Here is a 21,820-nt window from a genome sequence, read left to right as displayed (position 1 = left end):
AAACAGACTTGCTCGCAAGAGTTTATCAGTAGTAACAGTTTATAGCAGTAGCAGTAGTGAAATAACAGCAGCAGAGTAACAGAGACAGCAGTAGTGATTTTAGTAAACAGCAGGATTAAAATACTGTAGGCACGGGGACGGATGACGGGCGTTGCATGGATGAGAGAAACTCATGTAACAATCATAGCAGGGCATTTGCATATAATAATAAAACGGTGTCCAAGTACAAAGCAATCAATAGGCATGTGTTCCATATATAGTCGTGCGTGCTCGCAATGAGAAACTTGCACAACATCTTTTGTCCTACCAGCCGGTGGCAGCCGGGCCTCAAGGGAAACTACTGGATATTAAGGTACTCCTTTTAATAGAGTACCGGAGCAAAGCATTAACACTCCGTGAACATATGTGATCCTCACATCGCTACCATTCCCTCCGGTTGTCCCGATTTCTGTCACTTCGGGGCCATCGGTTCCGGACAGCGACATGTGTATACAACTTATAGGTAAGACCATAAACAATGAATATCATGATGAAACAATAACATGTTCAGATCTGAGATCATGGCACTCGGGCCCTAGTGACAAGCATTAAGCATAACAAGTTGCAACAATATCATCAAAGTACCAATTACGGACACTAGGCACTATGCCCTAACAATCTTATGCTATTACATGACCAATCTCATCCAATCCCTACCATCCCCTTCGGCCTACAGCGGGGGAATTACTCACACATGGATGGGGGAAACATGGCTGGTTGATGTAGAGGCGTTGGCGGTGATGGCGGCGATGATCTCCTCCAATTCCCCGTCCCGGCGGAGTGCCAGAACGGAGACTTCTGGCTCCCGCGACGGAGTTTCGCGATGTGGCGGCGTTCTGGAGGGTTTCTTGCGACTTCGACTTCTCCCCGTGCGTTTTTAGGTCGAGGCCGATAAGTAGTCCGAAGGAGGGCGTCGGAGGCCGACCGAGGGGGCCACACCACAGGGCCGCGCGGGCCCCCCTGGGCCGCGCCGCCCTATGGTGTGGGGCCCTCGGGCCTCCACCTGGTTCGTCCTTCTGGCTCCGTCAGTTCTCTGGGAAAATAGGGCCTTCTGCATAAATTCCGAGGTTTTTCCCGAAAGTTGGATTTCTGCACAAAAACGAGACACCAGAGCAGTTCTGCTGAAAACAGCGTTAGTCCGTGTTAGTTGCATCCAAAATACACAAATTAGAGGCAAAACAATAGCAAAAGTGTTCGGGAAAGTAGATACGTTTTGGACGTATCACAGGGAAACAAACAAAAGAGCTTTTTTAGCCCATCCTAGTCTCCTAATAGAAAAAATGGAGAATATACATGTTACTCTCTATCGCGCGGAACTTGATGTCTTGAGCTAGCCCCCATGCTGATCGCATATTTGCAAAGAACTATGCAAAGAACCGACTTTGGTTGTACCTTGAATTTGTGTGCACCTTGGCAACTGCAAACCAGGCCCGGGCTCGCAGATACAGTCTGTACATGTGAACACAATCACAAAAGTATTTCAGCCGGATTGGTGATGGTGCACAACTACATTCGATTCGGTACGTATAGTTGGAGGTGGCAACTGATGAACTGTAGTAGCTAGGTCTGAATTTGTGAACTGCTAGCTTCGTAAGTGTGCAACTGATGAACTGTGATTTATATGTGATGAGAGGTAATAATATGGTAAAGTCACCCGTTGTAGAGAAGAAGTGACCTTACGCTTTCCTGGATGGTACCAAACAGGTGTAGTTCCATCTCCATCGACATTTAGGGTTGGCTGCAGGGAAACAAACAAAATAGCTTTTTTAGCCCATCCTAGTCTCCCAATAGAAAAAATGGAGAATATACATGTTACTCTCTATCGCGCGGAACTTGATGTCTTGAGCTAGCCCCCATGCTGATCGCATATTTGCAAAGAACTATGCAAAGAACCGACTTTGGTTGTACCTTGAATTTGTGTGCACCTTGGCAACTCAAACCAGGCCCGGGCTCGCAGATACAGTCTGTACATGTGAACACAATCACAAAAGTATTTCAGCCGGATTGGTGATGGTGCACAACTACATTCGATTCGGTACGTATAGTTGGAGGTGGCAACTGATGAACTGTAGTAGCTAGGTCTGAATTTGTGAACTGCTAGCTTCGTAAGTGTGCAACTGATGAACTGATGAACTGTGATTTATATGTGATGAGAGGTAATAATATGGTAAAGTCACCCGTTGTAGAGAAGAAGTGACCTTACGCTTTCCTGGATGGTACCAAACAGGTGTAGTTCCATCTCCATCGACATTTAGGGTTGGCTGCAGGGAAACAAACAAAAGAGCTTTTTTAGCCCATCCTAGTCTCCCAATAGAAAAAATGGAGAATATACATGTTATTCTCTATCGCGCGGAACTTGATGTCTTGAGCTAGCCCCCATGCTGATCGCATATTTGCAAAGAACTATGCAAATAACCAACTTTGGTTGTACCTTGAATTTGTGTGCACCTTGGCAACTGCAAACCAGGCCCGGGCTCGCAGATACAGTCTGTACATGGGAACACAATCACAAAAGTATTTCAGCCGGATTGGTGATGGTGCACAACTACGTTCGATTCGGTACGTATAGTTGGAGGTGGAAACTGATGAACTGTAGTAGCTAGGTCTGAATTTGTGAACTCCTAGCTTCGTAAGTGTGCAACTGATGAACTGTGATTTATATGTGATGGGAGGTAATAATATGGTAAAGTCACCCATTGTAGAGAAGAAGTGACCTTACGCTTTCCTGAATGGTACCAAACAGGTGTAGTTCCATCTCCATCGACATTTAGGGTTGGCTGCAGGGAAACAAACAAAAGAGCTTTTTTAGCCCATCCTAGTCTCCCAATAGAAAAAATGGAGAATATACATGTTACTCTCTATCGCGCGGAACTTGATGTCTTGAGCTAGCCCCATGCTGATCGCATGTTTGCAAAGAACTATGCAAAGAACCGACTTTGGTTGTACCTTGAATTTGTGTGCACCTTGGCAACTGCAGACCAGACCCGGGCTCACAGATACAGTCTGTACATGGGAACACAATCACAAAAGTATTTCAGCCAGATTGGTGATGGTGCACAACTACCTTCGATTCGGTACGTATAGTTGGAGGTGGCAGTATCGAATCTTGCTTACCGCGTATTTTATTTTTTCCCTCTGATTTCCTTGCGGCAGCATCTAGTTTTCTTCCCCTCTGATTTTAGCTATTCCGACTAATGGCTAAGACGTTTCAATTTTAGTTCTAAGTCTTAAACATAGCTTGTTACATTTTAATTTCATAGATTGTTAGGTAATTTAATATACTGTTATTATATTTCTGTCATGGGATAATTCTTATAATATGCACTACATGTTGGGATTCTGAAAGTATTTTCCTACTTTTAAAACCTAAATAGGAAACCATTACGGTTAGATCACCGGTCCGATCGGTTTTTAAGCTATGCAATATATTTCCTCTTAACATAATTTTAAGCTGATTTTATCACAAATTTAGAATATACAAGTGCAAGCAAGTAATTCTCAGTTTAGATGCCCATTTAAGGCATATATAAATTATAGTTCTTCATTAATTATTATATTTTTTTAATGAAATAGGGCCCCATTTACAATCTCGCACAGGGCCTCAGATTTTGTCGGCCCGGCCCTGCTGCAAACCAATGGGGTGACTCCAGCGGAGCTTCTTCCTTGAACATCACATCGTTTAGATCCTCCTCATCCAGCCTTAATTCCTCCATCAGAGCAGCCAGTTCCTTTTCCTTATCCTTCACACCCGAATCTGAAGCTTGATCAACCATCACTACAAAACCTTAGATGAGATGACAAGAACTTCCGGTGCCGAGGCCAGGTAGGAAGACCAGCTCACCCCGAAGTCGGCCCAAATAAGCAGATGAACCCACCACCGATCAGGGAAGCCTCGATGATGAAGAAAACAGATACTCATACGGTTCCTCTAGCACTCGGATAGAGAAGGATCCATGTTGGTCCAAAATTTGGGGCTCTTCGGTTCCTCCTAAGGTGAAAACCTTCGCGTGGCGTGCTGCATCTAATGCGCTTGCTACGGAAACAAACAAACTGAGAAGAAATATGAAGGTTTCAGGTCGATGCAAAATCTGTGAAGATGATATGGAGGATGCAGCGCATGCCCTCTGTCATTGTCCTTATGCCACGAATCTATGGAATGTGATGCGAACCTGTTGGCATCTACCATGCTAAAGAGCTTCAAGTTTCTTCACCCCTTTGGTTTAGAACGATTGTGATGGAGATTCCAAATAATATGGTGGACTGTTTACTGTTGGTGGCATGGAGGGCTTGGTATACAAGGAATGAAATAACACATGACAAAGCACTCCCATCAGTGGAAGGGTCTAAGAGGTTTTTGTGCAGCTACGCCAAAACACTTCGTGATATCAAGGAGCTCTCCACAGAGCAGATTCTGAAAGGGAAACAACCGTTACTCTTCCCAGATTCGCAAGCCGGGCCTATTCCAATTAAGGAGCAGGCACCTGATGTTCCTTGGGTTAAGCCCCCGGCGGGCTGGGTTAAGTTAACAATTGATGGATCTTTCCGTGCAGAGGATGGCACAGCAGGAATCGGCATGGTACTGCGGGATGATACAGGCGAAGTTATTTTTTCAGTTTGCCAGTTTATTAATTCTTGTGAGGAAGCTTTTGAAGCCGAATTATTGGCTTGCTCTGAAGGTTTAGGCCTTGCCATCCAGCACTGTCAGCTACCAATACTTATCGACTCTGATTGCACACAACTCATATCAGCTCTGAAGAATGCAGCGCAGCTGCGCAGGACCGTTCGGCATTCCTGCATATTATCACAGGGATTAAGAATTTAGCTAGTTCTACTCGTGTTTGCAACTTTGTAAAAGTGGATCGTAGGCAAGTTAGGGTTAGTCACTGTCTTGCTAACTGGGCAAGGACAGAGCGTCAGTCTCTTTTATCGTTCGGTTCTGGTCCTCCTGTGTTTCTCCAGGAGCTGGAATTGGAGCGCCTTGTAACCCCTTTTGCTTAATAAGGATCTAATTTTACCCGAAAAAAAAAAGATGAAGCGGAGAAACACTGGGCGTTTGTCACTGCCTCACTGGTATACACGAACACGATGCTCGCTCGGAAATGCAGACGGTGTAAGGCAACATGGGCCAGAAGTGGGCTTAGGAGGCTACAATCAAGTTCCCGGATAGGCCCATTATTATTTTGGCCCGGAAGCCCAGACCTCCCTCCTCTGTCTCTTTTCACTCGTCGTCTCTCCTGTCCCTTCCCGTTCTGGCAAACCCTCTCCGCCCACCGGACTACCGACGATGGCGCCGTCGACCTACGCTCTCTGGTTATCCTCCTATCGTGCCCCCACTACTGCCTCATACACCTCCGCCGAATGAAATCATACCCCTGTACCCTCCCCCACACTCCTCTTGGCACATAAGGAAAGCGGCTTCCACTAGACTCGCCGGGAAATCTCAGGCTTCCACACTGTGTCCCCTTTAGCTTTACTTGCCTCGTCATATATTCACCGGTGAGTGAACTCTTTGGATGATTTTGTCTGGCCTGAGTGGATCTGCATTACCTCGATGTGCACTTGCGCACCTCACTTCTTTCATGTTAGTGAAAAATCCCCTTTTATTGACAAATCGACTGATCCTTAGTTTTACTTCCTGCTGCCTGTATGTACCTTTATCTGAGCAGACGTTTCTTTGCGCGCAAAAGCTTACCTGCTCGCTCACTAATTAACTGTCTCCTTTAGCTTAATTAATTTGCCCTGTCATTTCGCCAGTGACTTATTCTTCGCAATATGCCTTTGTTCCTTTTACTACCCTAGGGGTCGGAGCGATTTCCTCATGTGACGCCTAGATTAGATTGTGAAATGTGGTCTCTTTCTGTCTTTCTCATCTTGATCGCAACTTGACCGACTACCCGGAATCTTTGATAATGTTGCACACACTAAGTATTCTGTGAATGTGACGGTGCAATGCAATGCTCCTCAGAGTGAGCCTAACCACCTACCCACTAGTATTGAGTTTTCAAACAAGAAATTTCTAGTGCCTCTTGTCTGCTAAAGAAAACTTTCCAACATGGATGAGAAAACTTTCCAACATGGATGAGAAAACTTCTCAACATGGAATGAGATTCTAACCCGGAATCTTTTCCAGTTATATATTTTTGCTATATTGTTTCCATGGTGTTTAGCATGGTGGTTAACATGGAGATTCAAATCAGTATGACCTGCCACTAACCAAGAAGGTAACTGCCAACATGTCTGAATAATTGTTTCAGCGAAGTCAATATCTGCAAGAACCGTATTAAGCGACTAAACGTGCATTGGAAGCTTAGCTAATCGTACATTCACTCATCTAAATTAATAACAGTTTGCTCCAAGAAACCTGTTCCATTTATGGTTTCATTTGCCATGTACTTTCTCCCATTCCCGTTGTAAGTTGAGGTCGATATATGGTGATTTTCTGACTTTATATACTCCTATGTTAATGAGATATTGATATCTGTCTACATTGTGTAGTCTTCTCATTAGGTGGCTTATGATTCTCTTGACTAATAGACCAACCTTGCATCCGTGGTGCAAGCGTTCACACTTTCTTTTCTTCTTGACAGTTTGATTATGAAATGTTTTTTGTACAATTTGTGCACCTTTATATGGTAAGATGCTGCGGGCGTCTCAACTGTTCGCTCACTGCACCTTTCTGACTTTGAGTAACCAACCTCATTTTCTTTTTCATGGATTCTTTGACTTATTATGCATATATATAAGGCTTTGGAGCTTCAAACTGGCAGTCACAAAAAGACCCAAACCAACACACTGAGGGATGGAGGCCCTTGTCTGTGCAGCACATGGAGCCATGGTCTCCCTACTAAGGAAACTGGGTGATTTGCTCTCTGATGAATTCAAGCTTCTCACTAGGGTGAAACGTGATCTCGTGTTTCTCAAGGCTGAGCTTGAGAGCATGCATGCTTTCCTCAAGATGATGTCTGAGGTTGAGGACCCAGATGAGCTGTCCAAGTGCTCCATTAAGGAGGTGCGGGAGCTGTCCTACGACATGGAGGACGGCATTGACAATTTCATGCTATCCCACGGTGTTCACTCCATCCGCAAACCCCGTGGCTTCAAGGGTCTCGCTGGCAGGTGCATGGACTTACTTACAAATTCCAAGACACGCCATCGGATTGCCAAGGAAATAAAAGTTCTCAAACGTGGCGCTATGGAGGCTAGCAGTCGGCGTGCCAGGTACAAGGTTGATGCTGGTGTATCCAGGCTGAGCAGGACAAGCATAGACCCTCGCTTACCAGCATTTTTCACGGAGATGACGAGGCTTGTTGGCATCGAGGGCCCAAGGGATAATCTCGTCAAGTTGCTAACAGAAGGGGAAGGTGCATTGGTGCAGCAGCTAAAGGTAGTGTCAATTGTTGGATTTGGAGGCCTTGGAAAAACTACTCTCGCTAATCAAGTGTACCAGAAGCTCAAGGGGAAATTTGAATGTCAAGCTTTTGTGTCGGTGTCACAAACCCCTAACCTGAAGAGGATTTTAAGAAATATACTCTTCCAGATCTGCTGCCAAGAGCATGTCAGCAACGAAGCATGTGATGAGCAGCAACTCATCAACACAATAAGACAAGTCCTCAAGGATAAAAGGTATGTTACCTTATTTACTCATGGCAATCCTGTTTTGGAACTAATATGGTGTAATGTTATCAATAATTTATATATTTTGTGCTAATGTTGTGTTAGTGCTAAATCAATCTTATTCATAGCATAATCTATGTACATCGTGCTTACTCCTGCTATTCATTGGTTGCAGCTTTGGAATTACATGCTTTTTTTTTCAATTTGTGATAGGTACTTCATAGTAATCGATGATATATGGAGCTTGTCAGCATGGAGAGCTATCAAATGTGCTTTTCCTGAAAATAGTTGTTCCAGTAGAATACTGACAACAACGCGTATTGTCACGGTAGCCAAGTATTGTGCCTCTCAGCACCATGATCGTGTGTATGACATAAAGCCTCTTAGTGCAACTCACTCTAAGGGCTTATTCTTCAAACGAGCTTTTGGCTCTGAATGTGGATGCCCTCTTCATCTAAAGGAAGTTTCAGATGAAATATTAAAAAAATGTGGTGGCTTGCCATTGGCGATCATTACAGTAGCTAGCTTGTTGGCAAATAAAGCTAGTACCAAAGAAGAATGGCTGAGGATACGGAATTCTTTTGGTTCAGAACTGGAAAAGGATTCAGATATGGAAGAGATGAAAAAGATATTGCTCATTGGTTACAATGATCTCCCCTACCATTTGAAGACATGTTTGCTATATCTAAGTATATTTCCTGAAGATTACAAGATCAAGAGGGATCGGCTAGTAAGGAGATGGATCGCTGAAGGCTTCATCACCACAGAAGGTGGACAGGATCTGGAGGAAGTAGGAGAAGTATACTTTAATGATCTGATCAACAGAAGCTTGATTGAACCAGTTGAAATCCAATATGATGGTCGAGCTGATGCTTGCCGTGTCCATGATATGATTCTTGACCTCATTATATCCAAGTCGCATGAAGAAAATTTTGTAACCTTATCTGCTGACAAAAATCTCAACTCGCTGCAGCATGACAAGGTTCGCCGTCTATCCCTCAACTATCATGCTCGAGAACATACTATGGTACCATCAAACATGATTATGTCTCATGCTCGATCTCTCACTATCTTTGGATGTGCTGAACATATGCCTTCTCTTTCAAACTTGCAATCCTTAAGAGTGCTAGATCTAGAAAATAGAGAGGTGTTGGAACCTGATTATCTTAAACACATAAGCAGGCTATCTCAGCTGAAGTATCTGCGTCTCGATGTAAGAAGAATTACTGCACTTCCCGAACAGCTAGGGAAGTTGTGTAATTTGCAGACGTTAGACTTAAGATGGACATGGGTAAAACAGTTACCAGCGAGTATTGTTCAACTACAGCAACTGGCATGTCTCTTGGTTAACAGTGCAGAGTTGCCTGAAGGGATTGGGAATATGCAAGCTTTGCAGGAATTATCAGAGATTGAAATCAATCAGAACACCTGTCTGTCCTCTTTGCAGGAGCTGGGTAGTCTGACCAAACTAAGAATACTTGGGCTGAACCTGAATTGGCACAAAAGTAATGCAAACAGTGGCATGGAAGCTTCTGTAGATAACTTGATCCTGTCCCTCCGCAAACTAGGCATGCTCAACCTTCGTTCACTACAAGTTCAAAGCTACCATTCTTGTTCCCTTGACTTCTTACTTGAAACTTGGTCTCCTCCTCCTCGATTACTCCAGATATTTGATATGTCCACAAACTACTATTTTCCCAGAATCCCAAAGTGGGTAGCCTCACTTGATTATCTCTCTTACCTAGGAATCTATGTAGATCCAGTGGATGAGGAAACATTCCAAATCCTTGGGGACTTGCCCTCTCTATCATTTCTCTGGATATCCTCAAGAACAGCAAGACCTAAAGATAGGCTCGTTATCAGCAGCAACGGATTCCGATGCCTGAAGGAGTTTTACTTCACCTGTTGGGAATCCGGAAGAGGACTGTTTGTTGAAGCAGGAGCCATGCCTGAGCTTGAGAAGTTCCGAGTTCCATTTAATGCGCATGGTGTGTTTTCTTTGTGTGGCGATCTTGATTTTGGCATCCAAAATCTTACTTCGCTCAAGCATCTCCATGTCGAGATTGTCTGTTATGGTGCGAAGGTTAGGGAGGTGGAGGCCTTGGAGGATGCTGTCAAGAATGCCGCTGGCTGTCTTTCAGATGAGTTCACTCTTGAAGTTAGTAGATGGGATGAAGAAGAGATCGTTAAGGATGATGAGCATAAACTGGCAGAAGCGGAGGCTGATGCTGAGAATTGAGTGCGTAACACATAATTGAGGTAATATTCATTCTTTTATGCCACAAGCCATTCTTTGCATTTCTTAGAGATTTTTGGTATGCCATGGTGCATTCCAGGTTATCCAGTTACTTATGTCAGATGGAATGCTCTGACCTGATTACTTGATTTGTTTAGTCGCCACTCTATGCCCATCTACCAGTGGAAGGCTTTGGGCGTTCAGCCAATCATGTAGAGTGAATCGGTCCCTAAGGAACCCACTGTATATGCATTTTTTTGGTTCTTACATTTCAGATATATTACTGTTTTGACTGGAACATGAATATATGATGAGCATGAAATGAAAGCCACATGCATATTGTGTTTCTTACATTTTTTATGTCTTTTCTTTGACAATTCGCATGGAACATGCAGACTGATGAACCAGCACAATTTATATATGTACTGCTGTCATATAGGAGATTGAGTAAATATACATCGAATCTCTGTTAATTACTTATGCTCTATGTAAGTGATGCACATTCAGTAATATAGCAAAATTGTTTGTTGGAGATGATAAGTCCACATCCACTTTATTTTCCCTCTCTTGTCTTTTGAGTGAAGCACTGAAGCTTTATTTCTGAGGATCTTTTTCAATGCACACATCTCAGTGAAAATCTTAGCTGATTAAGCTGCTGCTACTTGCACAGTACATGTATCTTTTTTTCAAGAACGTATCCGTGTTACATTCTCGAGATAACGAGCGTAATGGGTAGTTGTACAGGTCAGCGGCCGCTCCTTTCCGGCTTCTGTCCTCTGGGTTTGGTCGCCGTATCGCCGAGACGGTGCATTTTTAGGATATCGGTGGTGAGAGAGGAGAAAGGAGATGAGGAATAGATTTCTTATTGCTTGATTAAAAAGATCACAATCCCTGTGCTTATATAGTACGCCTATCTAGCAGGATACCACTCAGTGGTCTCTTGGACTCCTAAACACATATATACTTGCTAACTTCAAACTCTGGCTCTTTGCAGACTAACTCTGAATCTGACGTAAAGTCTTGGTACTGCTTTGCTTCAGCCATCAGCAGTCGTAGACTTTCTTTTATATGTCTTCCCAATCCATGTCCCCCATTTTGATGCTGCCGTATGCATCTCTTGGATGCAGAGGCTGGGGCAACCCTTTTCGATTTTTTTTTTTTTTGATGCTGCCGCTACAAGTTGTATCGCCACTATTTTGTCTCCCCATTTGTGCAGTGTAAAACTTCTGTTTTGCTGTCACTTGACGGTTAGGTTAAATGCAGTTCTTATCAGTACTAGTTGATTTTATGACAAACTTTTCATTTGCTCATAGTAAAACAAAGTCATCTTTCCCAGTTTGTTGATTATTTCTGCCATTATTAGGAAAATGCCACATACTATAAATCTCACTCAGCCAGTCTCATTTCATTTGCAGGGTTCATGATAGGTGTTCATTTTGAGGTGCTGAAAATTGCTACAGCGACATCTTGATTAGCTGAATACTCAATGGGGAATGTTCTTAGCAACGTTTTATATCTGCTCATTTGTGGTATTCCGCTCAGTAATGGGTCTAGCCTTGTGCTCTCAGTCAGCCATCAATGGGTGGTACATTTGTTGTTGGAACCTTTCATGCTAGAAATGTGTGACCACGTCATCTAAATGTTCGATGGTCCCATTTGGAACATTGAAATTTGTTTCTATGTCTGCGGGGAATGGACTAATTGGTTGACCGTCGAGACTTTGAATTGCTTGATATAAACTATTTGACTGTCCAATTCCAACTCCTGTTTTTGATGTACATTTTTGTTGATTTGGGTTTGAATATGTCGTTATGTGGTCATGTAACAGGGTTGTTGTGATTCCACTTTAGTGATAAGTTCTTTTTTACCTACTCAATTCAATGAGATTTGTTACTTACAATAGATGCATATTATTTTTGTGATTGTACTTTAATCGGAAAACATGCAAAAATGATGCCACTGACCAATGGTTCTGTTTGGGGATCACCTTCGCCAACTACATGGAAAAAGGCTACAAGAAGAGCAAAACAATGGCTAGCTATCCTGAACTTTTTATTAATGTAGTGTAATATTCCTAATCCAGTCAAATTATGTTCAGAACTTGTCCAAGAAATAATGCAAACTGCAGTTTCAGTTGTAGGTTTTGCAAGGGTTTGCCAAAATGGCTTGGCGACTGTGCCACACAACCAAATGCGGCTGTATTTGCTCTTGGATGGGGACAGTAAAAGCAGTAAAATGTTTTAAGAATTTTAAAACTCCGAAGTTTTTTGACAACAAATGTTTTTGTCTTTGTGTGTCTGCAAAGTGTCATGAATATAAACGACATATGATGTGCCCTCAAATAACAAAAAACTAGGTCTTTGGAAAGAAAATTTAAGAGCACCATCTTTATATTTTAACACATGCCTCCAAACTTGTCTGTTTTCGAAGAAAATTTGCATGCGTACATTGAACATGGACAAGCGTGTTTATTTATTTAGTTTTTACAGTAACACCATTTTCCATCCCAGGAACAAATGCAGTTGGGGGAGGCCGGGAGGGGGGCTCTAAGTTACCGCCAAGGGCACTAAGGGCATCTCTAACGCGGCGGCTACCCATCCCGCGTCTGGATGGATTAAACCGGACAAAAACCTGGCCCAGCGCGCGGATCTATTCCAAAAACAGATGGCCGCGGCGTTCGGGACAACCCAAAGCGGGCATAAATTTGGGCCGCGTTTGCGTGACCGCGAACACCGTTTGCTGGCCGCTCGCGTCCGCCCCTAGCCCGCGTGTTATAGGGAGATAGCATCTTTTTTCATTAAAATGAGATATTAAATTTTTCTTAAATCTACCTACTACTAGTCTAGCTACGTACCGGGCCGGCGGCCACGCCGGCGACTCACCGCCGGGGCCGTGGATTTCACACGACGCGGGTGGCCTGTACGCGTGAGGATTCCACTCCAGCTTACCAGCTGGGTGGCTCGGCGGCGGCCCTCTTGCGGCGTTCCTCCGTGGCCGCCCTCCTCCTTTCCGTCTGCGCAGCTTGGGCGTGCTCGCGCTCCGCCTCCTGCGGCGGCACCATCCGCTTCCCGCACAACTCGAGCTCCTGCGCGACGACACGTTCCACAGCGGTCCGTGCCTCCAGGCGGACATGGCCGGCGTCCTGGGCCTCGTGGTTCTCATCTCGACGACGCATGCGCTCTTGGCGGCCATGCTCCACCGACGCAACAGCCTATCGGGCGCGCCGCTCGGGCGAGGGCAGCTGGATGAGGTGACGGGCTGCTCGCATAGCGAGGAGCTGGTTCTTCTGGCCGAGGACGTCGCTTAAATGGCGGCGACAACATGTGCCTGGGCCAGGCAGCGAGGGAGAGCTTGGCCGACGTGGCCTGCAGGGTGAGCGGCATGGCAATGGAGGTGGAGAGGACGCTAGAGAAGGTAGAGGAGGGAGAGGACGGAGGAGCGGGTGTGAGGTCTGCGAGGCCGGCGCCATCTTTTATAGCCGGTGGCCTTGGCAGGAAACTTGGGCGCGAGCGCGCGCGCGGGAACCCTAGTGCACGCGGGAACTTTCCCGCGTGTTCTCCCGCCCGCCCGCCATTGCTGTCCCGTCGAGGCCTGCCATGGCTTAGCGCCGCCCAAGGAAGATGAACCACGTGACGGCTTTTTGGGTCACCACGTTGGGCGCAGTGTGCGACCCAAATGGACACGCAGACCAGGGCCGCTGTTCGGGTGTCCGCGCGGCCACCCAAACGGTTAAAAACGGACGGCCCAACGTTTGGGTCGCCGCGTTGGAGATGCCCTAAAGCCATAAAGGGATTCCACGTGGGACACATTTGGCACGCCATACATATTTTTTTTTGCTTTATTCAATACCAATATAACTAATTGTATTTATTCTCCTAAGAAACTAATTCTATTTATTTTACTCAGTGGGTCGATTTACTCATTTATTGGTCGATTTGCCTATTAGTCGCTAATCGCCTACCCACTGAGTTGAAACCGATAAGAAACTTCCTCAACATTTTCTAGTAACTTTATTAATAACTTTGATAGAAAAAAAAATCTTCATGTGTTGTGGAAATGTTAACAAATGTCACTCCTAATGTGCATATATTAAAAAATGTAAATGTTCATGTATTTCTAGAAATTATTTGTTATCATATGTGAAAAAATGTTGATAACACTTCAGTGTAATTTTTTTTAGAAGTACAAGAAAAATGGTCATTTGTAAAATAGAAAACGATAAATATAAAGGTAAAAAGAAACACAAAAATGAAACCGCCTTTGTTGGAATGGCCCATCACAATAAGGGCCCGAGTCGAGGAGTGGAGAGGCCTCGGCAAAGCGGAAGAAGAGAACCCCAGCAACCCCGGCCGCAAGGAAGGAAGCATCGGCGGCGGCGGCGAAGATGGTGAAGGCGCGGATGACCACGGCGGACGTGGCGGCGGAGGTCAAGTGCCTCCGCCGCCTCATCGGCATGCGCCTCTCCAACGTCTACGACCTCACCCCCAAGGTCGCCCGTCTCTCTCTTCGCCACGCCCCTTCCTCCCCCCTCTTCTGCTCGCGTCAAACCCTAGGCACGGAACGATAGCGGCATAGTCGCCTCACCCGCCGTAGTTAAGATACAGTTTGGGGGCTAGGGTAGGTGTAGGCCCACCCCAGTGTGTGCTGCCCTGCCTGCAATTTCGGCATGCTCCGAAGCTGCTCCGTGTCAGATTCTGTAAATGTTTCCTTCTGCTGTGGCTGTGTTCCTAAAATTCGCTAGTCAAAATTGCCAAATCGGTTTGGACTCTCTGTGCCGCGGGCTGACTATCTTGTTACATTTATTATGCAGTTACACATTTCATGCAGTAATGTTGTCTATTGCTTGGCGAAGCTGCTGGCCGATCCATGAACTGCCTCCTCTAGTGGATTACATTCTAGTTGTAGAAAACTAGAAACCTTGCATGCTGCATCTTGTTTTGCTATCTACCAGGTGATGTTTTACATGATCTGTTTTTCGCTTGGACAGACCTATATCTTCAAGCTGATGAACAGCAGTGGGATCACCGAGTCAGGGGAAAGCGAGAAGGTTTTGTTGCTCATGGAAAGTGGTGTCAGGCTGCACACCACTCAATATGTTCGGTGGGATGCTGCTCACAGTTGTTGATGTATACATTTATATGATGCCATTTGTTTCAAAATATTAATGCACAGATCCACTCGTGTGTCTATTTCTTCAGTGACAAGAGCAGCACGCCTTCCGGATTCACTCTCAAGCTGCGGAAACACGTTCGTAGCAAGAGGCTTGAAGATGTCCGTATGCTAGGATATGATAGGGTACTCCTCTTGGATAATCTTTTGAATTCAGCAGCTTTGTACTTGTTGAGGCTTGCACCGTTTGATGATGCCTTTGTTTGAACTGCAGATGATCCTTTTTCAATTTGGACTTGGCAGTAATGCACATTTTATAATTCTGGAGCTGTATGCCCAAGGAAATATCATCCTCACAGATTCGGAATACACAGTGATGACACTACTCCGTTCTCATAGGTCATTGTCTAATTCGTGCGCCACTATTTCAATCTACTGTATATATTAGGTGCCATTACTCTGTTGCTGAAGTGAGGACTTAGTAGGACAATAAACTATCATAATCTCCGCTGGCAATCCAGAAATTCTCTTAACCTTTGATGCTTACTGTTTGTTTATTGTACTCATCTTTTGTCGTGAAACTTACAGAGACGACAACAAAGGATTGGCTATCATGTCGCGCCATCGCTATCCGGTAGAAGCTTGCCGTACCTTTGAAAGGACCGACTTAACAAAGTTAAAAGAAACTCTGAAATTGTCTAATACAGTCGATGACAAAGAATCTTCTCAAGTTACACCTAGTTCAGTTGATGGTCAGCAACCTTCTGAACACGCCAATGATGGGGTGCCTGTTACTGATAAATCGGAAGAACCATCTAAAAGAACAGAAAAGAAGTCTGCTGCAAAAATTAAGCAGGCAGGTTCCAATGCAAAAGCGGGCGATGGCAGTCAATCAAATAAAGCTACTCTGAAGACACTTCTTGGGGAGGCATTGGCTTATGGCCCAGCACTAGCGGAGCATATCATATTAGATGCTGGGTTGCTTCCAAGTTCAAAGGTTGGGAAAGATCCAGAGAGCAGTATTGATGATCATACTATCCAGTCTCTTGTAGAATCTGTTACAAGGTTTGAGGACTGGCTCGTAGATATCATCTCTGGCCAAAAGATTCCTGAGGGATACATTCTCATGAAGAATAAGATGGCTGCAAAGAAAAACATCATACCTTCAGAAGGGTCTTCTACTAACCAGAAGGTGCCTCCGTCGTTTTCCTGTGTTTCTAGTTGTACTCCTGTGTATGTGACTGCACATATTTGCTAGTTGTGTTTGTTCATTAGTGATGTCTGTTTGCAGATCTAAAGAGGATTTTTCCCCAATTTATGTTTAGGCAGCAGCACATTTGCATATGATATGGTGAATTCCAAACCAATGTACTAACTGTAATTTGTCTGCTATACACAGATATATGATGAATATTGCCCTATCCTGCTGAAGCAATTTGAGTCAAGGGAATATGATGAATTTCAGACATTTGATGATGCATTAGATGAGTTCTACAGCAAAATAGAAAGTCAAAGGGTGGATCTACAGCAAAAAGCAAAAGAGGATTCAGCAGTCCATAGGCTCAACAAAATAAAGCTGGATCAGGTTCGCCCCACTTCACTCTCCATCTTATGCCTTGCAATCACATTGCTCATAATTTGCTTAAGTTTGGTTCTATTTGAAGGGCATCTCTCTTTCAAACATGCAGTACATTCGATACCTAATAGTCCATTCATCTGTTCTGTCATGCAGGAGAATCGTGTGCATACATTGAGGAAGGAAGCAGACCATTGCATCAGTATGGCAGAACTAATTGAGTACAATTTGGAGGATGTCGATGCAGCAATTACAGCTGTTCGTGTTTCGCTTGCAAATGGAATGAGTTGGGAAGCTCTTACTCGCATGATTAAAGAGGAGAGAAAGGCTGGAAATCCGGTAGCTGGTCTGATCGATAAGCTCAGTTTTGAAAAAAATTGCATTAGCCTACTTCTTAGCAATAATCTTGATGACATGGATGAGGATGAGAAAACTGCACCTGTTGAGAAGGTATGTTCCACAAACACCTAATTTGTAGTTTTGTACCATGATTATTGTCTTTGTCATGGAGGTATCATATTCTTTGAATACTTGAAATTATATCTTATTCGCAATGTTGGATGTATGGTTATGTGACCTAAGGTGTCATGCTCCACAAACAATTCTATCTGGTTTGTTGATTTTTTTTACCCCTGATATTTACACTTCTATCAACATTGCACTGATTTGGTGTAAGTTCTTTAAGCTGAGGATACCACTTGGTTAATCCCCTCATGCATCCGCCTTAATTGGAGTAACATAAAATTTCTAGCCTTCCATTTCTCTAGACAGCCAATTTTACCAACTACTTATTCTTATGGAGAGCCTCTCACTACTTATCAGTACATATATTGTATTAGTGTATCACTTGTCTTTATTTTCCTTACAAATTCATGTGGAGGATTTATTTATCCTGAATTGAAATATTGAAGATTGATTAGACAGAGAGTTGATTTGTATTTATTTTACACAAAAAAGATGCGGCAGAATGGAAATTAGGAGGCTAATTGTATTCATTACTGCAATATTTGATCTTGCTTACACACTGTACCTGGATATTACGTGCGACTCAGTTTAGCACTAATAATTTCTCCATGCCATTTTGTTTCATGACAAACTTTGTTTTCATTTCTTTTAGGTAGAGGTCGATCTGTCACTTTCTGCACATGCAAATGCTAGGCGGTGGTACGAAATGAAGAAAAAACAGGAAACCAAACAAGAGAAGACTATCACAGCACATGAGAAAGCTTTCAAAGCAGCCGAGAAGAAGACACGTCTTCAGCTTGCTCAGGTTTCTTACTTTGTTATCCCATGTAGTACACTTGTATTTGTTACTCTCTTGTACGGTTGTATCTACCAAGAGCTCCATCAGTAGCAAAATGGCAGTTAACATTTTCTCCATACTAGAACATGTTGGTTAAGTTTTAGTTTTCCTTGCAAGTACATAAGACGGTGCAACTCAGCTTCATCCTATATCCTCTAGAAAAAAAATCTACATTGTTCATTTGGTTTTCTTCTTAATCGAGTTATTTTTAATAATTAGAGGTCGATGAACTAGTAAAAAGCTTTACCTGTCCTCCAAAACCAATTATTTGTGTATTTGGCTTGTTTACTATACTCATACTATGTGTTTACAGTAAATTCTATTCCAAGAATCATTGTCTTTGTATTATATTAAAAAACTTTCATATCTTCACATTTGTAGGAAAAAACTGTGGCTGCAATCACTCATATGAGGAAAGTTCACTGGTTTGAGAAATTCAATTGGTTTATCAGCAGTGAAAACTATTTGATTATCAGTGGTCGAGATGCTCAACAAAATGAGTTGGTTGTCAAGCGGTATATGTCTAAAGGAGATTTGTAAGTACCCTTATTAGCTATTAGCCTATTACCCATTTATAAGCTTGTTGCCAAACTATTCATTTCATTTTCCAATTCATCATAGAACCACTTTACCCCATATCTTGTAACTTTTATACCATAGTGGTATGTATCTTATTTCTTACAAAAGCTACTGGCTTGTTTTCAATCATTAATAGGTATGTGCATGCTGAGTTACATGGTGCTTCCAGTACAATCATCAAGAACCACAAACCTGACAGTCCAATACCACCCTTGACTCTAAACCAAGCAGGATGTTACACTGTGAGTTAAATATGTGATTATGTATTACTAATTTACTACATGCGTTGTGGCAATACTTGTGAAGGGTGTGTTTATATGAATTATCCCTACTGATCACGAGTTTCTTTTGCAGGTATGCCACAGCAAAGCGTGGGATTCAAAAATTGTTACAAGTGCTTGGTGGGTATATCCTCATCAAGTTAGCAAAACAGCCCCCACTGGCGAGTACCTCACTGTTGGCAGTTTTATGATCCGTGGCAAGAAAAACTTTCTCCCACCTCATCCCCTTGTTATGGGATTTGGTATTCTCTTCCGTTTGGATGAGAGTTGCTTGGCATCTCATCTAAATGAAAGGAGGATCAGGGGTGAAGATGATGCCCTTCCAGAAATCGAAGTTGATCCTCGAAAGCACCCAAGTAATCTTGAACCAGATGACAGGCTTGCTACTGACAGTGAGATGAGTATAGTAACTCATGGAAATGAATCAAGCATGGACCATACAAGTGCTCACCGAAATAATGATACAAACTCTGGTAACATGGATACTGCCGACTTATCTGAACAGGTTGCTGGAACCAAAACTTTGGAAAACAATGGAACCTCCGCTTTCAAGGAAGAAACGCAGGATGATTCCGTTTCATCTCAACTGGAGGATCTATTGGATAAGAATCTTGGTCTGGGCCCTGCCAATGTGTCGGGTAAAAGCTCTTTGCCCATCAGCAGTCTTTCAAGTTTAGCTGAAGACGATGATCTTGATTTGAAGAAATCAACATTAAGAGAGAAACCATATGTATCAAAAGCAGAGAGAAGAAAACTGAAGAAGGGCCAGAGTACTTGTGAGTTTACTAGTGACCCCCAAAATGGTGAATATGTCAAAAAGCTGGATAACTCACAACACGAAAAAGGCAAGGATAACACAAAGGCTGCTAATGGTGAATCTGTCAAAAAGCTGGATAACTCGCAGCACGAAAAAGGCAAGGATAACACAAAGGCTGCTCATACGAAAACAAGTCGTGGACAGAAGGGCAAGCTTAAGAAGATTAAAGAGAAGTATGCAGAGCAGGATGAAGAAGAAAGAGAAATCCGTATGGCTTTACTTGCGGTAAGAACACTAGCTACCCGTCTGTTTTCTTTTGTTTTGTTTGCCATTGCACTGTATTCTCCTTTTTCATTGGGACTGACAACTTCTTTTATCGGTACTAGTCTTCTGGAAAAGCTTCTCAAAAGGACAAACCTTCACAAGATGGAGAAGACACCACTGCAAAACAATCAAAACCATCAACTGGTACTTTAGACAACTTTCTCTTGTTTTTAAATTTATCCTTGTGATTGTTCAGTTACATTTTTGCGCTTATTATTCCACTCTATATCATGATAAGGACTTGTGCTGGATTACCATGTTAACAAATCATCTGCATTCGAGATAAAATAAGATAGTATCAATATTTCTTTCATGTCATGACAAAACATTGAATGAACTAGTGGTGTAAGGTACTAGATTTGTGTCTAATTTAGCCTCTTATCTGAGCTTTCATTCCTTTACCCTTGCAGGCGAAGATGACTCATTAAAAATTTGTTATAAATGCAAAAAGTCTGGGCATCTATCTCGTGATTGCCCGGAAAGTACATCTGTGGTGGATTCAACTGGAGTCAGCATTGGTCGAAGCAGCGATGGTATGGACAAAACTGCTGCTCCTGTTGGTGGCAGCATTACCATGGATGAAGATGAAATCCATGAACTTGGTGATGAAGAGAAAGAAAAGTTGATTGATTTGGACTACTTAACTGGAATTCCGCTGGCAAGTGACATTTTGCTGTATGCTGTACCTGTATGTGCCCCTTACAATGCATTGCAGACATACAAATATCGTGTCAAGATCACCCCGGGCACCGCAAAGAAAGGAAAAGGTACATTTCTACTCATTCTGGAACATGAAGTCACACCATTTTGCCTTTCCTGTGTTCTATATTTTCTGGTAGATCAAGTGTCCTGATGTCTTTGTTTTGTTAATTTCAGCTGCCAAAACTGCTATGAGCTTATTCATGCACATCCCTGATGCAACAAACCGCGAGAAGGAACTAATGAAGGCATGTACGGATCCTGAATTGGTGGCTGCAATTGTTGGGAATGCCAAGATCACCGCACCCGGCCTCACTCAAATGAAGCAGAAGCAGAAGCAGAAAGGGAAAAGGGCAGCAAAAAACAACTAGTTTGAAGCCGCCATGACCCTGGACTGAAGTTCTGATCCACCCCTGTGATTCATCTGCAGAAGATATGTAAATGTTGCCACCTGTCGCTTGAAGCTCATCTGGAGGTAGCAAACTGATACCCATTATCGTGCTTGTAAAGTGTAGACATCTCACTGGCATTTGAGAGGCCACGAGGCAATGCAACAGGGGACAGCCTATATAGAACCACCTTTTGGTGTCCCACTGTGAACTGATGTAAAGAGCTACAGGGAAGAAAACCTCAAATTTTATTTCAGTGTTGCTCTACATTTTTTTGTGTTGGATGGTTAATCACCTATATAAAGTTCTGTTCTCCACGTGACAAAGCATTGTTTGTTGCTTCTGTTCTCTATAAATCTTCCTTGTGCTTTGGTCATGTTGAACCCAAGGGAGCCCTCCAAGAGATCTTGCTCTGTTTACTGCAGCCAGAGGGCACATCTGATTGGTCTTTCGGTTCCACTCCAGCCTCTGCACCCTGTCTTTTGGCGTAACTGATGTTGCTAGCCTAGGACTTGTTCACCTGGAAGAACAACATAGCAAAACATCTTAACGTTCAAGCAGGATTTAGCTAACATTGCGCAAAATATCATTAAATGTACTTCTTAATTGGTTTTTTATGTTTCAAAAAAAAACTTCTTAATTGGTTTATGAAATCTGCATTGACTTTTTTTTTGCCGGGGCATTGATTATTTAATTTGCCTCATGCCAGCAACCTTATACGATGCTGACAACATGGACTTGCGTCGAGCACCTAGCCTGCTCGACATGAACACCGTCAAGTACTGCTTCAGAATTGTCGACGAAGGGGCGATATATCGACAGACATGTCACATCTCATACAGGGGCATTGGGCCTCTGATGAATATGTCCGCGCCACTTCCTCAGCCCTGGATCAATCCAGTTCGGCACAGAAG

General features: G+C 43.4%; 3 protein-coding genes across 3 annotated transcripts; all 3 read left to right on the top strand.

Moving 5' to 3' along the window:
• The first annotated feature begins 4,273 nt into the window (after window positions 1-4,273).
• LOC139831489 (uncharacterized) lies at window positions 4,274-4,861 on the top strand. Its single transcript, XM_071820777.1, has one exon. The coding sequence runs from the start codon at window positions 4,274-4,276 to the stop codon at window positions 4,859-4,861; it is 588 nt and encodes a 195-aa protein (XP_071676878.1).
• A 415-nt stretch (window positions 4,862-5,276) lies between these two features.
• LOC127299254 (disease resistance protein RGA5-like) lies at window positions 5,277-11,756 on the top strand. Its single transcript, XM_051329199.1, has 4 exons — window positions 5,277-5,535; window positions 6,784-7,662; window positions 7,867-9,912; window positions 11,305-11,756. The coding sequence occupies exons 2-3, from the start codon at window positions 6,839-6,841 to the stop codon at window positions 9,890-9,892; spliced, it is 2,850 nt and encodes a 949-aa protein (XP_051185159.1). The 5' UTR covers window positions 5,277-5,535; window positions 6,784-6,838; the 3' UTR covers window positions 9,893-9,912; window positions 11,305-11,756.
• A 2,437-nt stretch (window positions 11,757-14,193) lies between these two features.
• Window positions 14,194-21,232, top strand: LOC127299253 (uncharacterized). Its single transcript, XM_051329198.2, has 14 exons — window positions 14,194-14,378; window positions 14,877-14,989; window positions 15,088-15,184; window positions 15,273-15,397; window positions 15,587-16,190; window positions 16,398-16,583; window positions 16,731-17,024; window positions 17,692-17,844; window positions 18,259-18,413; window positions 18,593-18,698; window positions 18,811-19,779; window positions 19,881-19,962; window positions 20,229-20,585; window positions 20,695-21,232. Exons 1-14 carry the CDS (start codon window positions 14,274-14,276, stop codon window positions 20,886-20,888), a joined length of 3,540 nt encoding a protein of 1,179 aa, XP_051185158.1. The 5' UTR covers window positions 14,194-14,273; the 3' UTR covers window positions 20,889-21,232.
• The last annotated feature ends 588 nt before the right edge of the window (window positions 21,233-21,820 follow it).

This window comes from Lolium perenne, chromosome 5 (genome assembly GCF_019359855.2).
Source record: "Lolium perenne isolate Kyuss_39 chromosome 5, Kyuss_2.0, whole genome shotgun sequence".
Taxonomy (NCBI): Eukaryota; Viridiplantae; Streptophyta; class Magnoliopsida; order Poales; family Poaceae; genus Lolium; species Lolium perenne.
Note: the sequence above shows the minus strand (reverse complement) of the source record. Positions and strands in the feature narration are given on the sequence as shown.